Source organism: Octopus sinensis, linkage group LG12, assembly GCF_006345805.1.
Source record: "Octopus sinensis linkage group LG12, ASM634580v1, whole genome shotgun sequence".
Lineage (NCBI taxonomy): Eukaryota > Metazoa > Mollusca > Cephalopoda > Octopoda > Octopodidae > Octopus > Octopus sinensis.
In genome coordinates, this window is record NC_043008.1 from 22,540,027 (window position 1) to 22,565,093 (window position 25,067).

Consider the following 25,067-nt stretch of genomic DNA (forward strand, 5'->3'; position numbering starts at 1 on the left):
CAAAAAGTTCAAAAGATAGTGCTCATGGGAACTGCTCATATCCTACGCAAAATACTCTCTATGTAACCTCAAGGTTTAAAACAACCATAATTTTCGGTTTAAAAAAAAAAAAAAAAAAAAAAAAAACTTTTTTTTTTTTTTAGACATTCATTAGTACAACATCCCCACCCCCCAAATATATGGCACACTAGGCATAACAACAACATGAACTTCCAACCCTGTTGTCTCTTGAGGTCTCTGGGTGAGACTTGGAGCCAACTTGTACAAATATAAAGCAAAAGTCAAACATAGAATAATAATAATAATAATAATAAATAGAAATAAATGTGAATAGAGAAATAACAGACTTACAGGAGATCCAAATGAACCAACAGGCTCCATATTTTCAGCAGCTTTACCTAAAATCTGTAAAGGAAAAATAACATTAAAAGACACTTTTATTACATTAATTATTGGAAGCAGATCTTTCTTTCTTAAAAAACAAAATGCAGAAATCTCTTGGATATTTGTTCTGTAGTGAGTTAGACACGTTCCCTGTTACCAGAGATTGGCTTGGCCTACTTAAAAACTGCATAACCAACAATGCCGTTATTTGCCAAGTGTGATGTAAGATTTTGGAAGTATAGTAAATGAGCTGGATCGCATGATATCAAAAGCTCAGGTTTCAACAGTTGTCACATAACAAATAGTCCCAAACATTCTTGAACAGAGCTTTTAATACCACTATCTAGTGATTAACAAATTGCTCCACTTAATTTGACTGTATTAAAAAAAAAAGACACAGGCGCAGGAGTGGCTGTGTGGTAAGTAGCTTGCTAACCAACCACATGGTTCCGGGTTCAGTCCCACTGCATGGCATCTTGGGCAAGTGTCTTCTGCTATAGCCCCGGACCGACCAATGCCTTGTGAGTGGATTTGGTAGACGGAAACTGAAAGAAGCCTGTCGTATATATGTATATATATATATAAGTGTGTGTATATGTTTGTGTGTCTGTGTTTGTCTCCCTAGCATTGCTTGACAACCGATGCTGGTGTGTTTACGTCCCCGTCACTTAGCGGTTCGGCAAAAGAGACCGATAGAATAAGTACTGGGCTTACAAAGAATAAGTCCCGGGGTCGATTTGCTCGACTAAAGGCGGTGCTCCAGCATGGCCGCAGTCAAATGACTGAAACAAGTAAAAGAGTAAAAGAGTATATGAGGTATGAGCTAAAAGTATTACTCTCTCTTTTACTTGCTTCAGTCATTTGACTGCGGCCATGCTGGAGCACCGCCTTTAGTCAAGCAAATCGACCCCGTGACTTATTCTTTGTAAGCCCAGTACTTATTCTATCAGTCTCTTTTGCCGAACCGCTAAGTGACGGCGACATAAACACACCAGCATCGGTTGTCAAGCAATGCTAGGGTGACAAACACAGACACACAAACATACACACACACATATATATATATATATACATATATACGACAGGCTTCTTTCAGTTTCCGTCTACCAAATCCACTCACATGGCTTTGGTCAGCCCAAGGCTATAGTAGAAGACACTTGCCCAAGATGCCACACAGTGGGACTAAACCCAGAACCATGTGGTTGGTAAGCAAGCTATTTACCACACAGCCACTCTTACGCCTATAGAACAGGTGCTATAAATAAAATACAACATATACATAGGCGCAGGAGTGGCTGTGTGGTAAGTAGCTTGTCTACCAACCACATGGTTCCGGGTTCAGTCCCACAGCGTGGCACCTTGGGCAAGTGTCTTCTACTATAGCCTTAGGCCGACCAAAGCCTTGTGAGTGGATTTGGTAGACGGAAACTGAAAGAAGCCCGTCGTATATATGTATATTTATATATGTGTGTTTGTGTGTCTGTGTTTGTCCCCCTAGCATTGCTTGACAACCGATGCTGGTGTGTTTATGTCCCCGTTACTTAGCGGTTCGGCAAAAGAGACCGATAGAATAAGTACTGGGCTTACAAAAGAATAAGTCCCGGGGTCGAGTTGCTCGATTAAAGGTGGTGCTCCAGCATGGCCGCAGTCAAGTGACTGAAACAAGTAAAAGAGTATATCAATTTGGCATTTAATCTCCTTTGAAGTAATACCCTTCTGACGTCTCACACTTATCCAGCATTGATTCCACTGATGGAATCATTCCTGGAACTCCTTTTTAGGGAAAGCAAGTAGCTGCCTTCGTTGCATACTCCTGGATTTCCTTGAGATCTTGTAACATTCCTTTTTTTTTCAAGTATATATTTTGTAAACAAGGAAATTTACATTATGGATACTGTCTATATTTGTTGAGCATATTGTAGTAGATAAGAGGAGACCCACTTCGATCATGAATGATCATGGGATTGCACCTGGAAAGTTACCCTCTGAGGTACAAGTCCAGGCAAGATTGTTTTATGGAAGGCCAGTAGTTGTCCAAGCATACCTATTTCTTTATTACCCACAAGGGGCTAAACATAGAGGGTACAAACATGGACAGACATAGGTATTAAGTCGATTATATCGACCCCAGTGTGTAACTGGTACTTAATTTATCGACCCCGAAAGGATGAAAGGCAAAGTCGACCTCGGCGGAATTTGAACTCACAACGTAACGGCAGCCGAAATACCACTAAGCATTTTGCCCGACGTGCTAACAATTCTACCAGCTCGCCGCCTTGTCCAAGTATACCAGCCTCCCCTCGCCACAAGAGAAAAGCAAAGACCGATACAGCTTGGCACCAGTGATGTTGCAACTCAATTCTACAGCTGAGTGAACTGGAGCAACTTGAAATAAAGTGTCTTGCTCAAGAACACAACACACAGCCCGGTCCGGGAATCGAACTCGCAACCTCACGATCGTAAGCTCAATGCTCTAACCCAGTGGTTTTCAACCAGGGTTCCGCGGAACCTTAGGGTTCCGCCAGTACAGTGCAGGGGTTCCGCAAGAAGTTACAAAACTGCCAAAATCAGCAGTAATTTTTAAGTCTCCTGTGCAGACGTGTGTGCATAAGACTATTAAATTATTGCATAGGGGTTCCTCGAGCCAGTGGAATGTTTCTTTGGGGTTCCGCTCCCGCAAAAAGTTTGAAAAGCACTGCTTTAACCACTGAGCCATGCGCCTTCACAGTAGTAGATAAAGATGTTGATTAATGCAATGCAATCAAGTAGAGCCTAACGAGCAAAACAAGTAAAAAAAAAAATAAAAAGATAAAAGGTACCTCTTGTTTTTGTGGATACACGATTCTCTTATCTCTGTTATACGTTGAGAAATAAACACGGAGGGTTGTAGCTTTCTTACCAGCAGGATTTGGAGTTACAGTTCCTGGATGGGAGACAAAAACAAAAAAACACTCAAACATCGTTAACATTTTCCTTGTCTTCTTTATTTACTCTTTTACTCTTTTAATTGTTTCAGTCATTTGACTGCGGCTATGCTGGAGCACCACCTTTAATCGAGCAACTCGACCCCGGGTCTTATTCTTTTGTAAGCCCAGTACTTATTCTATCGGTCTCTTTTGCCGAACCGCTAAGTTATGGGGACATAAACACACCAGCATCGGTTGTCAAGCAATGCTAGGGGGACAAACACAGACACACAAACACACACACGCATATACATATACATATATACGACGGGCTTCTTTCCGTCTATCAAATCCACTCACAAGGCTTTGGTCAGCCCGAGGCTATAGTAGAAGACACTTGCCCAAGGTGCCACGCAGTGGGACTGACCCCGGAACCATGTAGTTGGTAAACAAGCTACTTACCACACAGCCACTCCTATGCCTATTTAGTTATTTATATTTCTTTTGCTTACTTTCATTTTTTTACATTCAAACAAGGGTGCAGGGGTAGCTGTGCGGTAAGTAGCCGGCTTACCAACCACATGGTTCTGAGTTCAGTCCCACTGCATGGCACCTTGATCAAGTGTCTTCTACTATAGACTCAGGCCGACCAAAGCCTTGTGAATGGATTTGGCAGATGGAAACTGAAAGAAGCCTGTCGTGTATGCATGTGTGTGTATGTGTTTGTGTGTGTGTGTGTGTTTGTTTCTGTCCCCCACGACATTGCAGTGTGCTTACGTTCCATAACTTAGCGATTTAGCAAAAGACACCAATAGAATAAGTACTAGGCTCACAAAGAATAAGTCTTGGGGTCGATTTACTCGACTAAAGGTGATGCTCCAGCATGGCCACAGTCAAATGACTAAAACAAGTAAAAGAATAAAAGAATAAAAGGGTAATATAGTGTTTTGATAGAGTAATGTTGTTGTTAGCCTTTTTTATGAGTGGAAGTGGAGCTATAATGGAAGTCAGTGAAATACCACTGTAAGCTTTTTTAGAATTATCTGTTGAGTGTGATCTCTTCAGTATTAACTGCTGAGTGTGATCTGAGTATTATCTGTTGAGTGTAATCTTTTCAGTATTAACTGCTGAGTGTGATCTGAGTATTATCTGTCGAGTGTAATCTTTTCAGTATTAACTGCTGAGTGTGATCTGAAGATTATCTGTTGAGTGTGATCAATTCAGTATTAACTGCTGAGTGTGATCTGAGTATTATCTGTTGAGTGTAATCTTCAGTATTAACTGCTGAGTGTGATCTGAAGATTATCTGTTGAGTGTAATCTTTTCAGTATTAACTGCTGAGTGTGATCTGAGTATTATCTGTTGAGTGTAATCTTTTCAGTATTAACTGCTGAGTGTGATCCAAGTATTATCTGTTGAGTATCATCTCTTCAGTAATATATCATCCTCATCATCATCATATAGCGTCTGCTTTCCATGCTAGCATGGGTTAGGAGAATCCCTTTAGAATTATCTGTTGAGTAAGATCTGAGCATGACTTGTTGAGAATGATCTGTTGAGTATAATCTCTTTATAACTTATTGTTGAGTGTGAAGTGTTAATCTATGCAAAAATGACCCACAAATTAAAAATCTATTGTGAGTATTAAAGACATTTGATTTATAAAGGAGAAACAACTTCACTACTACAAACATACAATGCACAAGGACAATGTCGCATGTATAACATAAATGTAATGTGAGTTAACAAGTCTTTCTGGTACTTAATTTATCGACCCCAAAAGGATGAAAGGCAAAGTCAAACTTAGCAGAATTTGAACTCAGAATGTAAAGACTGACGAAATACCTGTTTCTTTACTACCCACAAGGGGCTAAACACAGAGGGGACAAACAAAGACAGGCAGACGGATTAAGTTGATTATATCGATCCCAGTGTGTCATTGGTACTTAATTTATCAACCCCGAAAGGATGAAAGGCAAAGTCGACCTCAGCAGAATTTGAACTCAGAATGTAAAGACTGACGAAATACCTGTTTCTTTACTACCCACAAGGGGCTAAACACAGAGGGGACAAACAAAGACAGGCAGACGGATTAAGTTGATTATATCGATCCCAGTGTGTCATTGGTACTTAATTTATCAACCCCGAAAGGATGAAAGGCAAAGTCGACCTCAGCAGAATTTGAACTCAGAACGTAGCAGCAGACGAAATACTGCTAAGCATTTCGCCCGGTGTGCTAACGTTTCTGCCGGCTCACCGCATTATTTTCTGAAGAATAATGTGAATTCTAAAGTTTTAAAATAAGAACTTACCGATAGGAAAGCAAGGTTCATCTAATTGTAGATCATCTTGGATTGGCCACATAAACAGTTCACAGGTGTTACATCGAAGCTGAGATTTGTAATCAAACAAGGGGATGTTTGCCCAAGCTAATGGATTTGCATCCTGGGAATATCATCAGGAAAAAATGCAAAGAGAAAGAAGACAAATAGTAAGAATGAAAAAAAATGATAATTAAAACAGTAAATAAATGAGGAAGTAAAAATGGTAAAAAAAATACATTGGATTGATAATATGGTGAAATATTAGAAGGGAGGGAGGGAGGGAGGGAAGAAGGAAGGAAGGAAGGAAGGAAGGAAGGAAGGAAGGAAGGAAGGAAGGAAGGAAGGAAGAAAGAAAGAAAGAGGAAAGAAGGAAGAAAGAATGAAAAGAAAGAAAGAAAGAGGGAAGAGGAAGAAAGAAAGAATAAGAAAGAAAAGGAGTAAGAAAGTGAAAGAGAAAAATGAAACAAAAAACAGAAAAAGAAAAAGGAAAAAAAGTTAAAGAAAAATGAAGAAAGAGAAAAGAAGGAAAAATTTAATGAAAAGGAGGAAGAATGACACAAGAGAAAGCGAATGAATGAATGACTGTTGTACCTTCTGCTTCTTATTCTTCCCTGTGCCAACAGAATACAACATGAAACAGATCCGGGTCATCTCCGGGAGGTCACTGACCAAGTGGTCAAAGGTCAGTTCTGAATTCCAGACACAGGTCCGTTGGGATAGAGCCAGTTCATCTGTTGAGACCACATCACACAACACATCATGACCAAGATAGAGACCTGCAACTACCTTTATCTGATTAAGAAACAAGAGAAAAATGGAAAGCACATCAAAGAAGAATTTCTAATGGAAATTGATTTATAATTTTTATCTTCTTTCATCGCAAAATTTTACAAAGAATAACTTACTTTGTTGCCATCCGAAATTTCCACTTGAGTAACACAATTGATTTTGATAGTAACTTTTGAAAAGATATCCCAAGAATGTATATCTGGTATGACATTTTCTTGAGTATTCCGTGAAGAAAATGAAGATGAAGATTTCCTGGGTGGTATAGTAGGAGCTGGTACTATAAAAATATGGCAATAACAAAAGAAAAGAAAAATTAAACATCAGAGGGAACTTACAGAAAAGTAAAACAAGAAATGTTGCAGCAATTATTAGTGCTCTATTAAAATTGGTGTCCACAATAGCATATATATATAACAATTAATTATGTATAACCATATATGTGTATATATTTATGTCTATATATATATATATATATATGTATTTATTTATTTGTGTGTGTATTTTGTTTATTGTATATTTATTTTTATTATTGTACTTTATAATCTCTAACGAAGCCTAGATATATATATAAGTACCTCATTTTCATCTGCCTATTACCTCAATACACCTGACTAATATAGTCAGAATGAGATACTTTTATCTATGGGTTGAAACAGCTGTAAGTCATTTTACTAATTTATATTCATGTTTTTTAATTACTTGTATCCTTATCTTATATGCATAGAATAATATTCTATATGTATGTATGTTATTATAATTATCAGTTTAATAAATAAATAAGTTAACATTTTTAATGTCCTAAAGTTGATGAACCAACTATTGGTCTCCTCCATTTTCTTATTTGCTATATATATATATATATATATATATATATATTTGGCAAATGAAACACGGAAGATGGAATATGCGAGAATTTATTAATCATGACAATTGTTTTGACAGATCTACCATCGATCCCTCATGGGTGGGACACTCAGCAACTGGTTCAGGAGCATCCGGTGGTGCAGATGTATCCCGTTGGGTGATAAATAGATACAACTCGTTAAAATAACAGTTCTGCATATATATATATATATATATATATATATATATATATGGCTACCGAATAATTGTCACATATTACATTTACATATATATATATATATATATATGGCTACCGAATAATTGTCACATATACATTTACATATATATATATATATATATATATATATATATATATATATATGAATGAATGTATGTATGTATGTATGTATGTATGCCTGCATGCATGTATGTATGTATATATATATATATGAATGAATGTATGTATGTATGCATGCATGCATGTATGTATGTATATATATATATATATATATATATATATATGAATGAATGAATGAACGTATGTATGTATGCATATATGTATGTATGTATGTATGTAAGTATGCATATATGTATGTATGCATGCATGTATGTCAGTCATCATCATCATTTAATGTCCATTTTCCATGCTAGCATGGATTGAACAGTTTGATCAGAAGTGGCAAGCTGAGAAACTTCACCAGGTTCCAGTTTGATTTGGCTTGGTTTCTACAGTTGGATGCCCGGGGCCAGCCTGACCACCTCTCTCCATCCCTCCCAATCTTTCATTAATGTTTTTAGATCTTCAACTTGGCATCCATCTTCTTTTGCAAACTGTTGTGTATACATCTTCCATGGCCTTTCAGTTGCTGTGGTACCATTATTTGGTGTCCGCAGCAACCCTAATTACTCACAAGTTCTTCTTTACTTTTCCAGCAAACATCAGTCTCTGCTCTTGGATGGTTGATGAGGGTAAGTTGGTACATTCCGATATAACCGTTGTTTTGTTGGATGTTCCCTCCAAGAGATGTTGAGCACTGCATGTAGCATTCTGGTTTAGGCACTGTTCCACATGCACCCGAGTCTCTTGGTGAGAGTCCAAATCAGAGACCCATATACATGGCACCACATGAACACTTTTATGTGACACCACACAGGAGCTTTTACATGGCACCACATGGGTGGTTTACATGGTACTTTTGTGTGGCACCACACAGGTGCATTTATGTAGCACCGCCATGAATGCTTTACACCAATGGTTCCCAAAGTGGGTGGTACCGCCCAACTGCGGTTGGTGGAAAGAAAAATGGGGCAATAATGTAGTGACCAAAACAGGGCAATGGATGTAAAAAAAAAAACAAAATAAAGGGTTAATTAAGTTAAGTTTTATTTGTGAAATACTGTTGTTTTGAATTTTCTGCAGAAAATGGTCTATGTCTGTGATGGTGAGTGTGGTGGGAGCACTAGGAATGTGGTCTTAGAACCAAGGGGGCGGCAGCCTGAAAAAGTTTGGGAACCACTACTTTACATGATCTGAAGGATCGGTCTAAATACTTCTGCTATAGTGTATAGGTCATCGGAGAAACAAGAATAAATAGAAGTTTATATTATAGTTCCTATGATTGTTTCCCCATCACGGTTGGTTGGAGCCCTGCAATAGGGTTTGCAAGTGCAATAATGTGCTCAACCACAACAGATCATCAAGGAAACACTTCAAGGCATTAAGTTACAGAGAGCTCGATGTAATAAAAGAGTTCCCAGATGATCCTTTGTGGTCAAGCATCAGAATACACTTGGAAGAGCCATTGCTGGGAACCAAACAACAATAGTGATGTGATGCGGGTAGAAACCATGATATAAATTTGGGTTTATCCTTATTTCTCCTAATCATGGTGGTGGTGGTGGTGGTGGTGGCGGCGGCCACAATGGTGTGCAGGAGAAAGATACTTGAGAAGGAACAACAAAACACAACAACAACAACAACAACAATATACAGAATACTTACAACAAACTTCCGACCGAGTCACCAAACATACCCTGGGAACAGAGTCCTTGTGAAGACATTCATAAATAAACTGAAATAAATGCAAAACAATAATAATAATAATAATAATAATAATAATAATAATAATAATAATAATAATAATCCTTTCTACTGGAAGCACAAGGCCTCAAATTTGGGGGAAGGGATTAACTAGTACTAATTTCATCCACCCCAAAAGGATGAAAGGTAAAGTCAGCCTCGGCGAAATTTGAACTCAGAATGTAACAGCAAACAAAATACTACTAAGCATTTTGCCCAGCATGCTAACAATTCTGCCTGCTCACAGCCTTAGTAGTAGTAGTAGTAGTAGTAGTAGTAGTAGTAGTAGTAGTACTGGGCTTCGTATATTTTACATCAGTGTCACTTTGATGGCATGCACTGCTCTCTCACTCAATAATAATAATAATAATAATAATAATAATAATAATAATAATAATAATAATAATAATAATAAACCTTTCTACTATAAGCACAAGGCCTGAAATTTTGTGGGAGGGAACTAGTCAATTATACCAACCCCAGTGTTTCACTGGTACTCAATTTATCAACCCTGAAAGGATGAAACGCAAAGTCAGCCTCAACAGAATTTGAAGTCGGAACGAAGTGACAGGTGATATACCACTAAGCATTTCGTCCAGCATGCTAACGATTCTGCCAGCTCACAGCCTTTTTAATAATAATAATAATTATAATAATAATAATAATGATAATAATAATAGTAATAAAAGGAAACCCAAAAATGGCAGAAATTCAAGAGATAGTGCTCATATCCTATGCAAAATACTTTCTATGTAATCTCAAGTTTTAAAACAAACATAATTTTCTTATGGTTTCTTAAGCATTCACTAGTACAACACTAAGTACAAAACCAGATATATGGCATCCTAGGCATAACACCAACGTGAACTTCTAACTTGTTGTCTCTTGAGGTCTCTGGGATGAGACTTGGAGCCAACTTGTACAAATGTAAAGCAAAAATCAAACATATAATAATAATAATAATAATAATAATAATAATAATATAATAATAATAATAATCCTTTCTACTATGCACATAAGGCCTGACGATTGTTCAACTGGTACTGAATTACATCGACCCTGATGAATGAAAGGCAAAGTCAACCTCGGTAGATTTTGAAGTCAGAACATAAAAATGAATAAAATGCTGTTAAGTATTTTGTACAATGCACCAAAGGTTCTGCCAGCGCACTGCTTTGCAACATGTACAAAACATAAAAGGAAGAATACCTTAAAATCTATGAGAGCATGGTTTCCATATAAATATTCGTCCAATCCTGACACTTTGAGCAAATAGTTAGCAGCATCCAAATCTTTAAGTCCCAGCTCCTTAGGTCTTCTTTTTACCAGATCAGACACTAACTGTTTTGGGTAAAAGTTGCACAATACTTCTTCTTTGACAACCTAGATTTACAAAAAAAAACAACAATAATAATAATAATAATATAATAATAATAATAATAATAAGAAGAAGAAGAAGAAGAAGAAGAAGAAGAAAGGAAGATAAAGGGGGAGGGGAAGATGAAGTGGAGGAGGAGGAAGAAGATGAAGAAGAAAAAAGGAAGATGAGGAGGAGGAGGAGGAGGGAGAAGAAGGAGGAGGAGGAGAAAGAAGAAGGAGAAGGAAGAAGGAGAAGGAGAAGAAGGAGAAGGAAGAAGAAGAAGAAGGAAGAAGGAGGAGAAGGAAGAAGAAGAAGAAGAAGGAGGAGAAGGAAGAAGAAGAAGAAGAAGAAGAAGAAGAAGAAGAAGGAGGAGGAGGAGGAGGATAATTTTTTGCTTCTATATACATACTGGAGGAGTTCCCTCAATCCTATAAAATATTACCAAAAACGAAGTAGATTGGCAAGTTTATTTTTTGAACCTGTAGAAGACACGCCAGGTGCCGAAATATAGTTCACTTGATAACAATGATACTCTTCTTATTTTTTCTTATTATTATGCATGCACTGAAGATTAAAAAGTGCATTTGTGCACTAATTATGAAATCATATGATATGCAGCTGATTTCTATTATTATTATTATTATTATAATAATAATAATAATAATAATAATAATATAATAATAATAATAATAAGTACCTTTATCAGACGGGTAGTCATGATGGGTATATTGGGCTTCGTATATTTTACCCCAGTGTCACTTTGATGGCATGAACTGCTCTCTCACTCAATAATAATAATAATAATAAATGGCAAGACCTCTTGAAATTCCACAGTGTAAGTCAACATATTGGGAAAACATTTTGTTAGTATACCAAACACAAGCAAAGCATTTCAAAACATTCTTTTGAAATCCTACCATTCAATCAAACTTGTATTTTTGAATGCAATCAACATGAACTTTGAAGACATTGCTTATTTACTTTCTTTTAATATGTTTGACAGATAGGATGTGCTTTATAGCTTAAGGATATATGTGTGTATGCCTAGGGAGAGTCATACTGCCTTAATATGTGTATGTGTGTGTGTGTGTGTGTATTTATATATATATATATATATATATATATATATATATATATATATATATAGAAGGTGGAAAAATAACACATGAGTTGATATATATAAGGAAAATAAGACAAGGTAGAAAATGCTAAAATAATTTTATCATTAAGATTAAATTTTAGTACCGGTTTCCATCTTTTAGACTTTTCCAACTAAGAGTATAATAAGAAAAACAATTAAATTGGAGAAAAAAATTAAATTAAATGTTTTGTAGATATCTTCATAGTCTTTAAATAGGTAAATATTTCCAGTTTTCAGACAGTCTCTCTCTCTCTCTCTCTCTCTCTCTCTATTCCTTTGTGTGTATATATATATATATTATATATATATATATATAATATATATATATATATATATATATATATGTATATATATATACAATTTAAAAATAGGATAAAATCATTGTAAGAATTTATCAAGTAGTTAGCATGAAAAACCTCATAAGGGAAAAATCCATCAATATTTCCTCTTAAATATATTTATTTATATTGAGGGCATTACTATACATAAATGCCACATGCTAAGAGGGACTCTTAAAGTGAAAACTACCAAAATAAATAAACACACTGTACCGAATACGAGGGAATGCAACTCTCGAAGTGAGCATTTTAAAAACAGAAATCAGCTGCATATCATATGATTTCATGATTAGTGCATAAATGCACTTTTTAATCTTCAGTGCAAGCATAATTCAAGTTATATAAAAAATGAACAAAAATCAACATAATAGACGAACACCCAATGAATCCAGTGTAGCATATAGAGTTGTTCAACCCTTATACATCTATGTGAATCAAGTAAATGTGTACAATAATACATATTCTTTTCTATTCTAGGCACAAGGCCTGAAATTTTGGGGGAGGATGTCAGTTGATTAGATCGACCCCAGTACACAACTGGTATTTAATTTATCGACCCTGAAAGGATGAATGACGAAGTCGACTTTGGAAGAATTTGAACTCAGAACGTAAAGACAGACGAAATACCGCTAAGCATTTCACCTGGTGTACTAATGTTTCTGCCAACTTGCTGCCTTTATAATATCGCATATTGTTGATCAATTTGTCGAAACAGAAATAGATAAGAATGAAGTGAAAATACCTTTTTGCCTCGAGAGATTTCAATTGAAAAATAACCCTCATTTAGTTTCTCTGTATTCAATTTCTCTACCATATTTGCTCTCAACTCTTCTTTACACAGTCGAGGAGGGAAGCAGTATTTAATTCTTTCATCCCATCCCTGCAAGAAAAAAAATTATATTAAAACCAAAATAACTGGAGAAAGTCTACAAACATCTATATCATTCTTTCTTTCTTTTCTTTTCTAGTCTCAGCTCATTTGCTTTGCTACACTTTCACCAAACCTCCTCTGATGTGTGGAATTTAGCAAATGAAGGAGTTTGACATTGCTGCCCTTATCTGTGTGAGGTAGGTTCATCCAGAACTCTTGACAGGGGGAGATCCAGTTTTGTTTTGAAGATGCCTACATCTACTCCATGTTGGTCCCTCGTACTTTGTGCTTTTCACTGCAGTATACACACATACTGCATTGAAAAACAAAAACAAAAGAAAACCAGTTTTTATACATTATTCACTAAAAGTTTCATTAAAACCATACTAAAATTTTATTGAAGACATTATAAACATCAATTCTAAACAGGATCAATTAGAGGAATTAGATACTGTATGTCATGGTATAAATAAATTAAGGAACAATTGCATTGAATGTGCAACATAAAAGAAGTTTCTTAACCCCTTGAGGGATCAATTATTTTGACATGGCTTTTCATTTCAAAACATATTTTTTTTATTTCCTTTTTTAATTATATACACTGTGTTAATTACAAAAAAAAAATTTTATCTTGTTTCCTTTATTTTTTATTATAGAAATTAAAATGAACTTTTGCTCATTTGGATTTAACCCTTTCATTACCGTATTTATTTTGAGATGATCTGTGCTTCTTTCAATTATTTTAAACATAATAAAGAATTTAGTAAAATAACTCAGTTATCATTAAGCTAGTGTTAGGAACATAAATTGTGTCTAAGGTTTGGTGGAAGATTTTAATTCAAAACTTAAGAAAACAAGACATTTGTACTACAGAGCCAGGGGCGGTTTCAGCCGGGTTGGTAACGAAAGGGTTAAACGAGTTAACTCAGACATTGAAAGAATACATATAACTGAACTATCTTCGATTTTCTATTAGATGTATTGCTTTTAAATCAAAGGAAATTTATTTTTAAATGAGATAGTTTATTTAGAATGATAATTTTTAAAACAAGGAGTTATACACAAAGTTATCTTGCAGACATCACACATGTATCTGCTTTCTCTTCGAATCGGACGAGCGGTTGATTTCGTGCCGTGCACGTGCATCTATCTGGTTATCTTCTTTGTCACCTTCTAAAAAATTGTCAGAGTCTGAACTAAACGTGTCTAATTCATCCCCAAAGCTTTCTAGATCGTGAAATGAAAAATCTAAATCTTCATCCATCTTGAGAAAACAAAATGCATAAATAATTCTCTTATTTGTATAAATAACTCGCAGTATTGCCCAGCGTTGCTCGGGTTTGTAAGGGAAATAACTATATAAGCATTTTTAGAGATGTAAAGTATAATAGTCATCGCAATATGGCTAACCACAAAGGGGGGTGTTACTGTAGCTTTTTACGTTCTGAGATTTAATAATACATTTTTAGAGAGTTACTTCCCTTATATAATAGCAAAAAAAATGCATTAAAAATGGGGAAAAAATGATGGTAAATTTTGTTTTTAAATCGTAGACTCATCGTAGACGCGCGCTAATACCCAGAAGGGCTCAATATGAATCACGACTATAAGATACCCGATTTTGGTTAAACTGCACCGCAAAATGTGGGAGTAATTAGGAATCTAAATCGTAGGAGACAGACACACAACTTCACTTTTATATATAAAGATAGAGTATCAAAACGAGACGGTTCTAAAATGACATCAATCTCTTCCTGAATCTGAGTATGCATTGAAGTAAAAGTTCAAAACTCAGAAGCATAAATTCTTTGAAATGGCGCCAGAATATGTGCTGCCAGGCGTACGATAATGTGAGTAAATTTGTGATTGCTCAAAAATGAAATGACACAAAACAAATAAACTCGTTTGAGTGCTAAAATTAAAAGTTAATTTTGACCGAGTATACTCGTCTGGTTCTTTAATACCATTAGTAATTGGGTCACCCAGCAAATCATAGATAATGCGTTCCAGAAAAGGAAAAAATAACACAAGTCCAGGGATCGCTTTCATCATCACCATCGTTTAACACCTGCCTTCCATGCTAGCATGGGTAGAACGGTTTCACAAGAGCTGGCCAGGCAGAAGCCAGCACCAGACTTCTGTAACTGTTTTGGCAAGATTTTTACAGCTGGATGCTCTCCTTAACACCAACCACTCAGCAGAGTAGACTTAGTACTTCTTACATGGCACAAACACCAGCAAGGTCAGCTTTGGCAAGATTTTTTACAGTTGGATGTCCTTCCAAACACCAACCACTTTACAGTGTGAGCTGGATGCTTTTAAGTGGTACCTGCACTGACAGGGTCACCAAGTATTTGCAAGACAAAGAAAAATCTTCTAAGAGGACAAAACCCTTCAAGGTGGTACGCCAACATGTCTGAAACAATTAAGAAAGATAAAAAATAATAGTAAAATATTTCTTACCAAGTGATCCCTTTCTAGAACAATCTTATCACAGTAAGCCTTGATCCTTACACGGAAATTTTCCACTTCACTAGATTGCAGATCTGTTAATTCATAACTTGGAACTAAAAATGAGAGTTAAAAAAAAAAATACAAGACAATTAAATACTTAACCTCGTCAAGCATTACCATAGCATTCAAATCTAAGTAGCTGATGATAATTACAACAATTGAGATCCAGTAATCAAAGCCTAGCAAAACTGATTCGTTAAAATTAATTCTCTTGCTATTAATTGAAATTTACACTTTTGATTCTTAAAAAATTGTTTTTGCTTTGTTTTGCAATTTTTCTGGTGTTTTTTGTTTTGTTTTATTTCATAAATTTTCAGCAATGGAAGAAGAACCCCACGAAAAAATTATATTACAAAATTAAATTTGGTGGGGACTAACTTAATATTGAATAGTGTAAGAATATACATTAAGACAAACTGAAACAAGTGAATACAAAGCGTGCGCATATGTGCATATATGCATATGCATATATATATCTGTATGTATACACATATACTCTTTTACTCTTTTACTTGTTTCAGTCAGTTGACTGTGGCCATGCAGGAGCACTGCCTTTTGTCGAGCAAATCAACCCCAGGACTTATTCTTTGTAAGCCTAGTACTTATTCTATCGGTGTTGGGGAGACAAACACAGACACACAAACATACACACACATACATACATATATACGACGGGATTCTTTCAGTTTCCATCTACCAAATCCACTCACAAGGCTTTGGTCGGCCCGAGGCTATAGTAGAAGACACTTGCCCAAGGTGCCATGCAGTGGGACTGAACCTGGAACCATGGGATTCGTAAGTAAGCTACTTACCACACAGCCACTCCTACGCCTATATGTATATAGTACAGTTCAAAAGATATGCCAAGAGACATAACATGTTACCAAAGGGTATAAGCATGGCAAATCAGTTCTACATTGAACTCATATCTCTGGCATGGTAGGAGAGTCTTCATAGAATTCAGAATCCAAGGGTCATATTTTTGCCAAGTAATGCTGATGAATAAGATCAGAAGCATTTGCTCACAGTTGTATTTTATACTGATGTAATCTATATCTGCTAATTTCAGGTGAAGGCAAATGGCTCAGTGGTTAAAGTGTCGAGTTCACAATCATGACGTAATGAATTCAACTCCTGGACCAGGCTGTGTGTGTTGTGTTCTTGAACAAGATACTTTATTTCATGTTGCTCCATTCAGTCAGCTGTAGAAATGAGTTGCGATGTCACTGGTGCCAAGTTGTATCAGCCTTTGCCTTTCCCTTGGATAACATCAGTGGCATGGAAAGGAGAGACTAGTATGCATGGGTGAATGCTGGTCTTCCGTAAAACAACCTTGCCCAGGAGGGGAACTTTCGGATCTTTTCGGTTTGAACAGCAGTTTTTTAAAATAATTTCCACGTAACTAAACACTTTTAAACTTCATATACTGGTAGAATGTGTTTATAAAACATCTTTTTCTCTTGGCTTTATTGAGAAAATTCTATAGGTTGTAAGATATTTGTTGTTTTTTTTTTTTTCAATTTCTGCAATTTCAACTAATCAATGACGTCTATTGAGGTGAAAACATTCTCTGCCATATGAAAATGTCCCTCGTTTAAGAAACAGATTGGGTTTATTTACATTTGTGAAGAAAAAAAGATACCCTTCCCCCCACCCCTAACCTAACCCTAACCCTAAAACAGATTGAAATGCAATAGATCGATACTGGGGCCATAATTATGGGTGACAATTTCATATGACACCGCTAGAAAAAACTGCTGTTCAAACTGAAAAGATCTGAACTTTCTAGATGCAATCCTATTGTCATTCATAACCAAAGGAGGTCTTTACCCTTTATCCAATCTCATGAAACATATGTACATTATAAAATTAGACAACACTGACACCACCAATGCCAATGAAGGTGATGATAACGATGATGTTAAGTAACAGAAATCAAATCAATCGTTCGGTCAATGATTAACCCATACTCACTTGAAATTAAAGAATTTATGCGTCGGTCTAAAGAGTAACGTCTTTCGTTGTTCAATTCTTTTTCTATGAGTTTTAGGAATGTTGCACAAAGTTGTATTTCAGACAGAGATTGACTTTCCCACAATACTTCTTCCTGTTAGAAAGTAATTAAAAAAAAAAAAAGTAAGAATGATTAACGGAAAAATTAGAGAATGGAAAATTGAAAATTAGCAAACAGAAAATTAGAATTTTAGGAAATTGAAAATGAAAAATTACAAAAAAAAATTACAAAAAAATGAGAAAATTGAAAGCAAAACCAATTACCCCCACCTCTGCTTAAGAACCAGAGTTGGTTTGTTTATATTTCTGCAAGTTAGAAGTTTGGCCAAAGAGACCGATAAAATAAGTGCCAGATTTTAAAATGATAGGTACCAAGATCAGTCTGTTTGACTGAACCCATCAAGGTAGTGCCCCAGCATGACCACAGTTCAATGACTGAAATAAGTGGTAAGAGGTTACAGGCATGATTGTGTAGTTAAGGAGTCTGGGTTCAATCTCACTGAATAGCACCTTGAGCAGGTGTGAACAAGTGTCTTCTCCCATGACCTTGGGTTAACCAAAGCCATGAGATTGAATTTGAAAGACAGAAACTGTGACAGAAACACGCATTTCATGTTGTATGTTTCAGCTAATGACATTAATGTACTTGATTGACCTCTGTCCTCTGTTAGAGTGCAGATGACTCCGAAATATAACCACTGATGTAATTTTATGTCCAGTGTAACATTTGTAGCAAAACAAAACCTTACTCTGTGCTAAGCAGTAATAATTCTTAGAGGCTATGAGAAACTAAAGAATCATGGAAGTTGTCCTTCACTGCCCAACTAATGGGTTGGGTCAGATCAGGTGTGGTGGTACGTGCCATTGCTGGTGTGGCAGTATGTGCCATGAAGGCGGCGAGCTAGCAGAAACGTTAGCACGCCGGGCGAAATGCTTTGCGGTATTTCATCTGCCGTTACGTTCTGAGTTCAAATTCCGCCGGGGTCGACTTTGCCTTTCATCCTTTCGAGGTCGATAAATTAAGTACCAGTTACGCACTGGGGTCGATGTAATCGACTTAATCCATTTGTATGTCCTTCTTTGTCCCCTCTGTGTTTAGCCCCTTGTGAGTAGTAAAGAAATAGGTACATGCCATTGCAGCGTGTTTCCACATTCATCATTTGTCAGTATATTCCCGGGTCCCACCAGGTGACCAGTCAAGCAAAATCCCAGTCGGTTCTCATCTCCATGAGGCACCTCCTCATTTGCCGTGACCCAGTCCAGGAATTGAACCCATGAACTTATGATTGTAAACTTGACACCTTATCCACAAGGCGATAAATTTTCAAACATCAATTTCACCAACACATTAAAATCATCCTACAAATGTCGTCATTGGCAACGGCAGCGTTTTATCATGTGTCCGATAATTTATTTGGTTTCTTCTTGGCAACACCTTCCCTTCTGTCCGTGTTTATGCCTCTGATGACTAATGAGGCCGATTCTTGCATGGAAGCATCTGTTGCAAAGTTCACAAGGGATCTGTCGGGGAGGCTTTGGTTGTTGCAGCCTCCTTTTTCTATTTCTACAAAAGAAACCAGGCTGCCGCGTCAAATTTTATACGGTGAACTTTCCACTGTAAGAAGACTCTATGGCTGTCCCCTCTGCCAATACAAGGATCAGCTGAAGCAAAGTCTAAGACTGACCGGAATCGATCCCAAACCCTGGGGCATTGAAGCTCAGGATAAGCCTGGCTGGTATCATTCCATCTCCACTGTGATAAAGCATTTTGAAGCTGAATGACAGATGAAAGAGGAAGAGAAACAAGAAAGAAAATGGAGAAAATCTTACAAACACATACCTGGAAAAATAGTCATAAATCAAAAACAAAAATAAAATATTACGGAGATGTACTTGCATAGCGAGTGACTTGATCTGAGATCGTGTGCTGGAACGTAAACAATTGCAGCGTGGAAAGTGTTTATAAGCCATTTGAGAAACACACAAAAACCGTTAGATTCACTTCAACACTTAAATTTAATTTGTCAAAATATTTTCGTTGCTTTTGACAAATTAAATTTAAATGTTGAAGTGAAACTAACGGTTTTTGTGTGTTTCTTAAATGGCTTATAAACACCTTCCATGCTGCAAAAATAAAATAGAAGAATAGAAATGAAATAAGTTCCATGCCAAACCAAAACAAAGACTAAAAAATGAACGAACCCTTTTCCCTTGGTTGTTGATAAACTGGAAGGCATATTCCTCATAGCTCCGAAGTAGAAAATAAAGTGGTTGCTTCGATGCTTCTAGCCATAAGTCCTGTAAAAAGAGAGAGAATGGAGAGAGAAATGAAATACTGATTTATATATTTTACGTCCTCTTGCCTATGTTTGCATGGGTCAGAGGCATGATTAAGTCGATTATATTGACCCCTGCGCATAACTGGTACTTATTTAATCGACTCCGAAAGGATGAAAGGCAAAGTCGACCTCGGCGGAGTTTGAACTTGGAACGTAGTGGTAGACGAAATACCACTAAACATTTCGCCCAGCGTGCTAACGATTATTATTTCTTTACTGCCCACAAGGGGCTACACACAGAGGAGAAAAACAAGGACAGACAGACGGATTAAGTCGATTATATCGACCCCTGTTCGTAACTGGTACTTAATTTATCGACCCCGAAAGGATGAAAGGCAAAGTCGACCTTGGCAGAATTTGAACTCAGAACATAGTAGCAGATGAAATACCGCTAAGCATTTCGCCTGGCGTGCTAACGTTTCTGCCAGCTCGCCGCTTTGTCTTGGCATCATATAGTAGTTCTAAAATGATTGCCACCATCATATGAGCAGCATCATTCGTTTGCACATTTGTCTGGCCATGAGAAAATATTACTTTATTTGGAAACAGGTGAGGATTGGCAACAGGAAGCCTTCAAGGTGGTGCCCCTGCATAGTCACAGTCTATTGACTAAATCAAAAGGTAAGGATACACACACACACACACACACTTGTTATGTCGTGATCAGGTGAGTGCAGTAGTTTATTAAGGCTGTTCCAGTGTTATCCAATGAATTCATCTACAACAATTTATCTAGAACCACACACACACGCATACATACACATACAACAACATGCACACACACACACACAACAATCTCACACACACACAACCATATACAAGCATGCACACAACCACACACACACACATACAACCACACACATACACACATATACAGCCACACACAAACACACACACACATATAACAATCACACACACAGACACAACCACACACGCATGCAACCACCCACACACAAACAACCACATCCACACCCACACAACCACACACACACAAACACACACACACACAACAATCTCACACACACATATACAACCACACACACACACACAACCACACACGCATGCAACCACCCACACACAAACACACACACACACACAACACACACACACATATAACAATCACACACACAGACACAACCACACACGCATGCAACCACCCACACACAAACAACCACATCCACACCCACACAACCACACACACATTAAACACACACAACTACACACATGCTACCACACACACACACATACAACTACACACACACACACACACACAACCACACACATATACAACCACACACACACATACAACCACACACACAACCACACACACATACAAACACAGACACATACAGCCATACACACACACACACACACATACAAACACACATAGATAAACTGTTGTAGACCGAATTCCTCTACAACTGCTCCAGTGGGGGCCTATTAAATTAGAGTTTCCACATGTCAAACTATATTAGTTGGATGTGTCTGAAGAAGAGGTTGACAACGATGTGAAATAAACCTAAATAACAGGTCACTGCCCTTGTTGAAAGAGAATATGTGTGTGTGCGTGTGTGTGTTTGTGTTTGTGCATGTGTGCACACATATATATGTAGTATGTTTGTTCATGCATAGATACAATATTTATGTGTGTGTGTCATATGTACATGTTAGCATACGTATATACACATATATATGGATATATATATATATAATATATATATATATATATATATATATACCGGAGTAAACACATAAATGTGAAACAAGGTGGAAAAAAGAGTACTCAAATACCAGTGGTAGAGTAATATGCTTTATTTTAAGCAGCAGAAAATATATACAAAGAGGTGAACTTAGAAGCAAGAGGAATAGCTAACGATCTTAAGATTAGCGATAGGATTGAATACCTTTCACCACGACCAGCTTTTATTACTCTGAAAGACCATAAAGACAATTTTAGTAGAAACCCCAAATGTAGATTGATAAATCCGGCTAAAACTGAGATAGGAATTATTAGCAAAAATATTTTGGACCGTATTTTAGTTAAGTTAGACAGTGAAGTAGACTTGAGAATTTGGAAGAATAGTAAGTCAGTTATAGAGTGGTTTAAAGGTATTAGCTATAAGAATAATTGTAGTTTCACACAATTCGACATTATTGACTTTTACCCGTCGATATCTAGGACGTTGCTCCTAAGGGCATTGGACTTCGCCAAGCAGTATGTCAACATCGATAGCTCGGAAATTGAAATTATTATGCATGCGAGGAAATCGCTTCTTTTTTTCGAGGATTCCACCTGGATTAAGAAGACTGAGGATTCTCTTTTCGATGTACCGATGGGGGCATACGACGGGGCTGAATTATGTATGCTCATAGGAGCCTTTATTCTCCATAATCTAAAAATAGAATTCCCATTTATAGATGCAGGTTTATATAGGGATGACGGCCTTATAGCCACGCATAATCTAAACGGCCATGAATCAGATAGACTTAGGAAGGACCTTATAGCTTTCTTTCAAAGGATGGGCTTACGGATTACGATAGATGCTAACCTGAATAGTGTAGATTTTTTAGACGTAAATTTTAATGTAAGATCGGATAGATTTAAACCTTTCCGTAAGCCCAATGAAAAGCTATCGTATATTAGCAAAGATTCGAACCATCCACCAGTTATCCTTAGCAACTTAGTCAGCAATGTAGGTAGAAGAATATCTTCAATTTCTTCGGACGAGGCAGCATTCCATAATGCTGCACCTTATTACGATAGCGCATTAAAGAATAGTGGATTCTCGGAGAAGATCCAGTTCAACCAGCTTAATGCTAATAATAATGCTGCACGAAGAACTAGGACCAGGAAAGTTTTGTGGTTCAACCCGGCTTTCAATTTGGCCGTAAAGACTAATATAGGTAAGGAATTTTTGAGATTAGTCTCTAAGCATTTTAAGCAGGGTCATAAATTCTACAGAATATTAATAGAAGAACCCTGAAGGTTAGCTATTCTTGTTGCAGAAATTTCGCCTCTTACATTAGCCAACATAATAGGAAGCTAATTGAGATTAGACATGGTGCCGAGCCCATTAAGAAATGTAATTTCAAAAACGAAAGCTCCTGTCCGTTAGAAGGGAAATGTCTAGTGAAAGGAGTAGTTTATAGAGCCAAGGTGCAAGTGGAAGGCTCATCGGAATACAAGACATACACAGGGGCTTCAGAAAATTCATTTAAAACAAGATTTTATTCTCATAAGAATTCTTTTAAATACCCAGAGAATAGGAAGAAAACCAGCCTAGCAAAATATGTCTGGGAACTAAAAGAAAAGGAAGCCCCACCTTTCAACGTGACTTGGAGCATTCTGGACAGGGCGGCACCATACAGGCATGGAGCTTACAAATATAATTTCAAGTGCAGACTTTGCCTATTAGGAAAAATGCACATCTTATTCAAAGACAATAATTCTTTGAATCAAAGAAGTGAGTTAATGAACTTATGTAGGCACGCGGCTAAATTTAAAATGTCGAATATAAATATACCATATGGATAGAGTATATATTTGTATTTTTGATTTTGATTTTGATTTTGACTCTTGAGCGCTACGACGGATTTATAGCAAAGTCTTATGTTTCTACATATATATTAGGAAAAACCTACAAACTTTGTTTTCATGTTATTGTATTGCATAGGATTACCTTGATTATTTATAAATGACCCAAAATAGGATGTTATATTTTATTTTATATGTCTTTCGTATATATTTGTATTAATGCACCCATTTTTTAAAAGCAATGTTTTTTTAAAAAAAAGCAATGTTGTCAAAATTAGAATGTTTATATAAGTATGTGTATAGTAAAGCATATGTATTTGTAAGCATGCATATCTGTGTATGTGTAAGTGAAAGTATGCTTGTGCTTAAGCACACATATACATGACGGTATGTATATGTATCAATTCAAACTTGTGTATGTATACTGGTCTCTATAGATGCCAATAACATCGTTACAAGTTTTTTCCCCACCCCTCCTTCGTTCCTTTTTCTCTCTTTCCCTTTCTTTCGTTCCCCCTCCTTGCTCAGTATATGAGAATTGCTACATAGATGAATTTTAGCTTGCGTGCGAGACGGTTTGCGTGAATATATGTACACATGCTTTTATGTGTATAATTTAGATTCATATTCATACGTCTGTATATGTATGTATGGCGTTTACGCGCATCCTTTTGTGTATGTTGATATATATATGTAGATTTTAATATAAATATGTATTGCAGTATTTATAACAGGTTTAATTTCTATGCATTAATTTGTACTGTCTTCATTAACGGCAATAGGTTTTTTCCTCGGATTTTATAATTTTTATAAGTTTTTTTTATATATATATACATATATTTTTGACCTTTTTGTTTATCGCTCGAAGATTGACCGTTTTTTCTAAAGGGCCAATCAAACAAGTCCATTTCTTTTTAAAGGTGTAGCGTTTGTAAGAGTATAGATTGAATTAATATATAAGTTCCATTCTAGCAAAAACTGTCTGATGAACGGCAACGAGAAACTCAGAGTAACAGATTTTGTTGAATTTTCTGCTGCTTAAAATAAAGTATATATATATGCATAGATTTGATACTATCTTTTTTTTTTACTTTTTTTACTTGTTTCAGTCAATTGACTGTGGCCATGCTGGAGCAGCGCTTTTAGTTGAGCAAATCGACCCCAGGACTTATTCTTTGTAAGCCTAGTATACTTATTCTATCGGTCTCTTAGGCTGAACTGCTAAGTTACGGGGACGTAAACACACCAGCATCAGTTGTCAAGTGATGTTGGGGGGACAAACACAGACACACAAACACACACACACACACACACATATACATATGCTAGCATGGAAAGCAGAAGTTAAACGATGATGATGATGATATATACGACGGGCTTCTTTAAGTTTCCATCTACCAAATCCACTCACAAGGCTTTTGGTCAGCCAGAGGCTATAGAAGAAGACACTTGTCCAAGGTGCTACGTAGTGGGACTGAACCCGGAACCATGTGGTTGGTAAGCAAACTACTTACCACACAGCATCCCCCCTTTGCTTGCGAAGACATGTTGGGGCAAGCGAAATCGAAATCGAATTGAACCAGCCAGGATCCCTGGTCTGGTGGTACGTAAAAAGCACTATCGGACTCGT

General features: G+C 36.6%; 1 protein-coding gene across 3 annotated transcripts in view; it reads right to left on the reverse strand.

The window, feature by feature from the left end:
• Positions 1-25,067, reverse strand: part of LOC115217858 (phosphatidylinositol 4,5-bisphosphate 3-kinase catalytic subunit beta isoform) — a 148,235-nt gene that overhangs the window by 39,421 nt on the left and 83,747 nt on the right. For all 3 annotated transcript variants that reach the window (XM_029787564.2, XM_029787565.2, XM_036507812.1), the window contains exons 3-13: positions 19,766-19,861; positions 17,525-17,657; positions 15,500-15,603; positions 12,908-13,045; positions 10,536-10,709; positions 9,249-9,318; positions 6,520-6,680; positions 6,206-6,406; positions 5,603-5,735; positions 3,204-3,307; positions 352-405 (exon numbers count right to left, since the gene is read on the reverse strand). In XM_029787564.2, the coding sequence (XP_029643424.1) occupies positions 352-405; positions 3,204-3,307; positions 5,603-5,735; positions 6,206-6,406; positions 6,520-6,680; positions 9,249-9,318; positions 10,536-10,709; positions 12,908-13,045; positions 15,500-15,603; positions 17,525-17,657; positions 19,766-19,861 (1,368 nt within the window). The remainder of the gene's footprint in view (positions 1-351; positions 406-3,203; positions 3,308-5,602; positions 5,736-6,205; positions 6,407-6,519; positions 6,681-9,248; positions 9,319-10,535; positions 10,710-12,907; positions 13,046-15,499; positions 15,604-17,524; positions 17,658-19,765; positions 19,862-25,067) is intronic.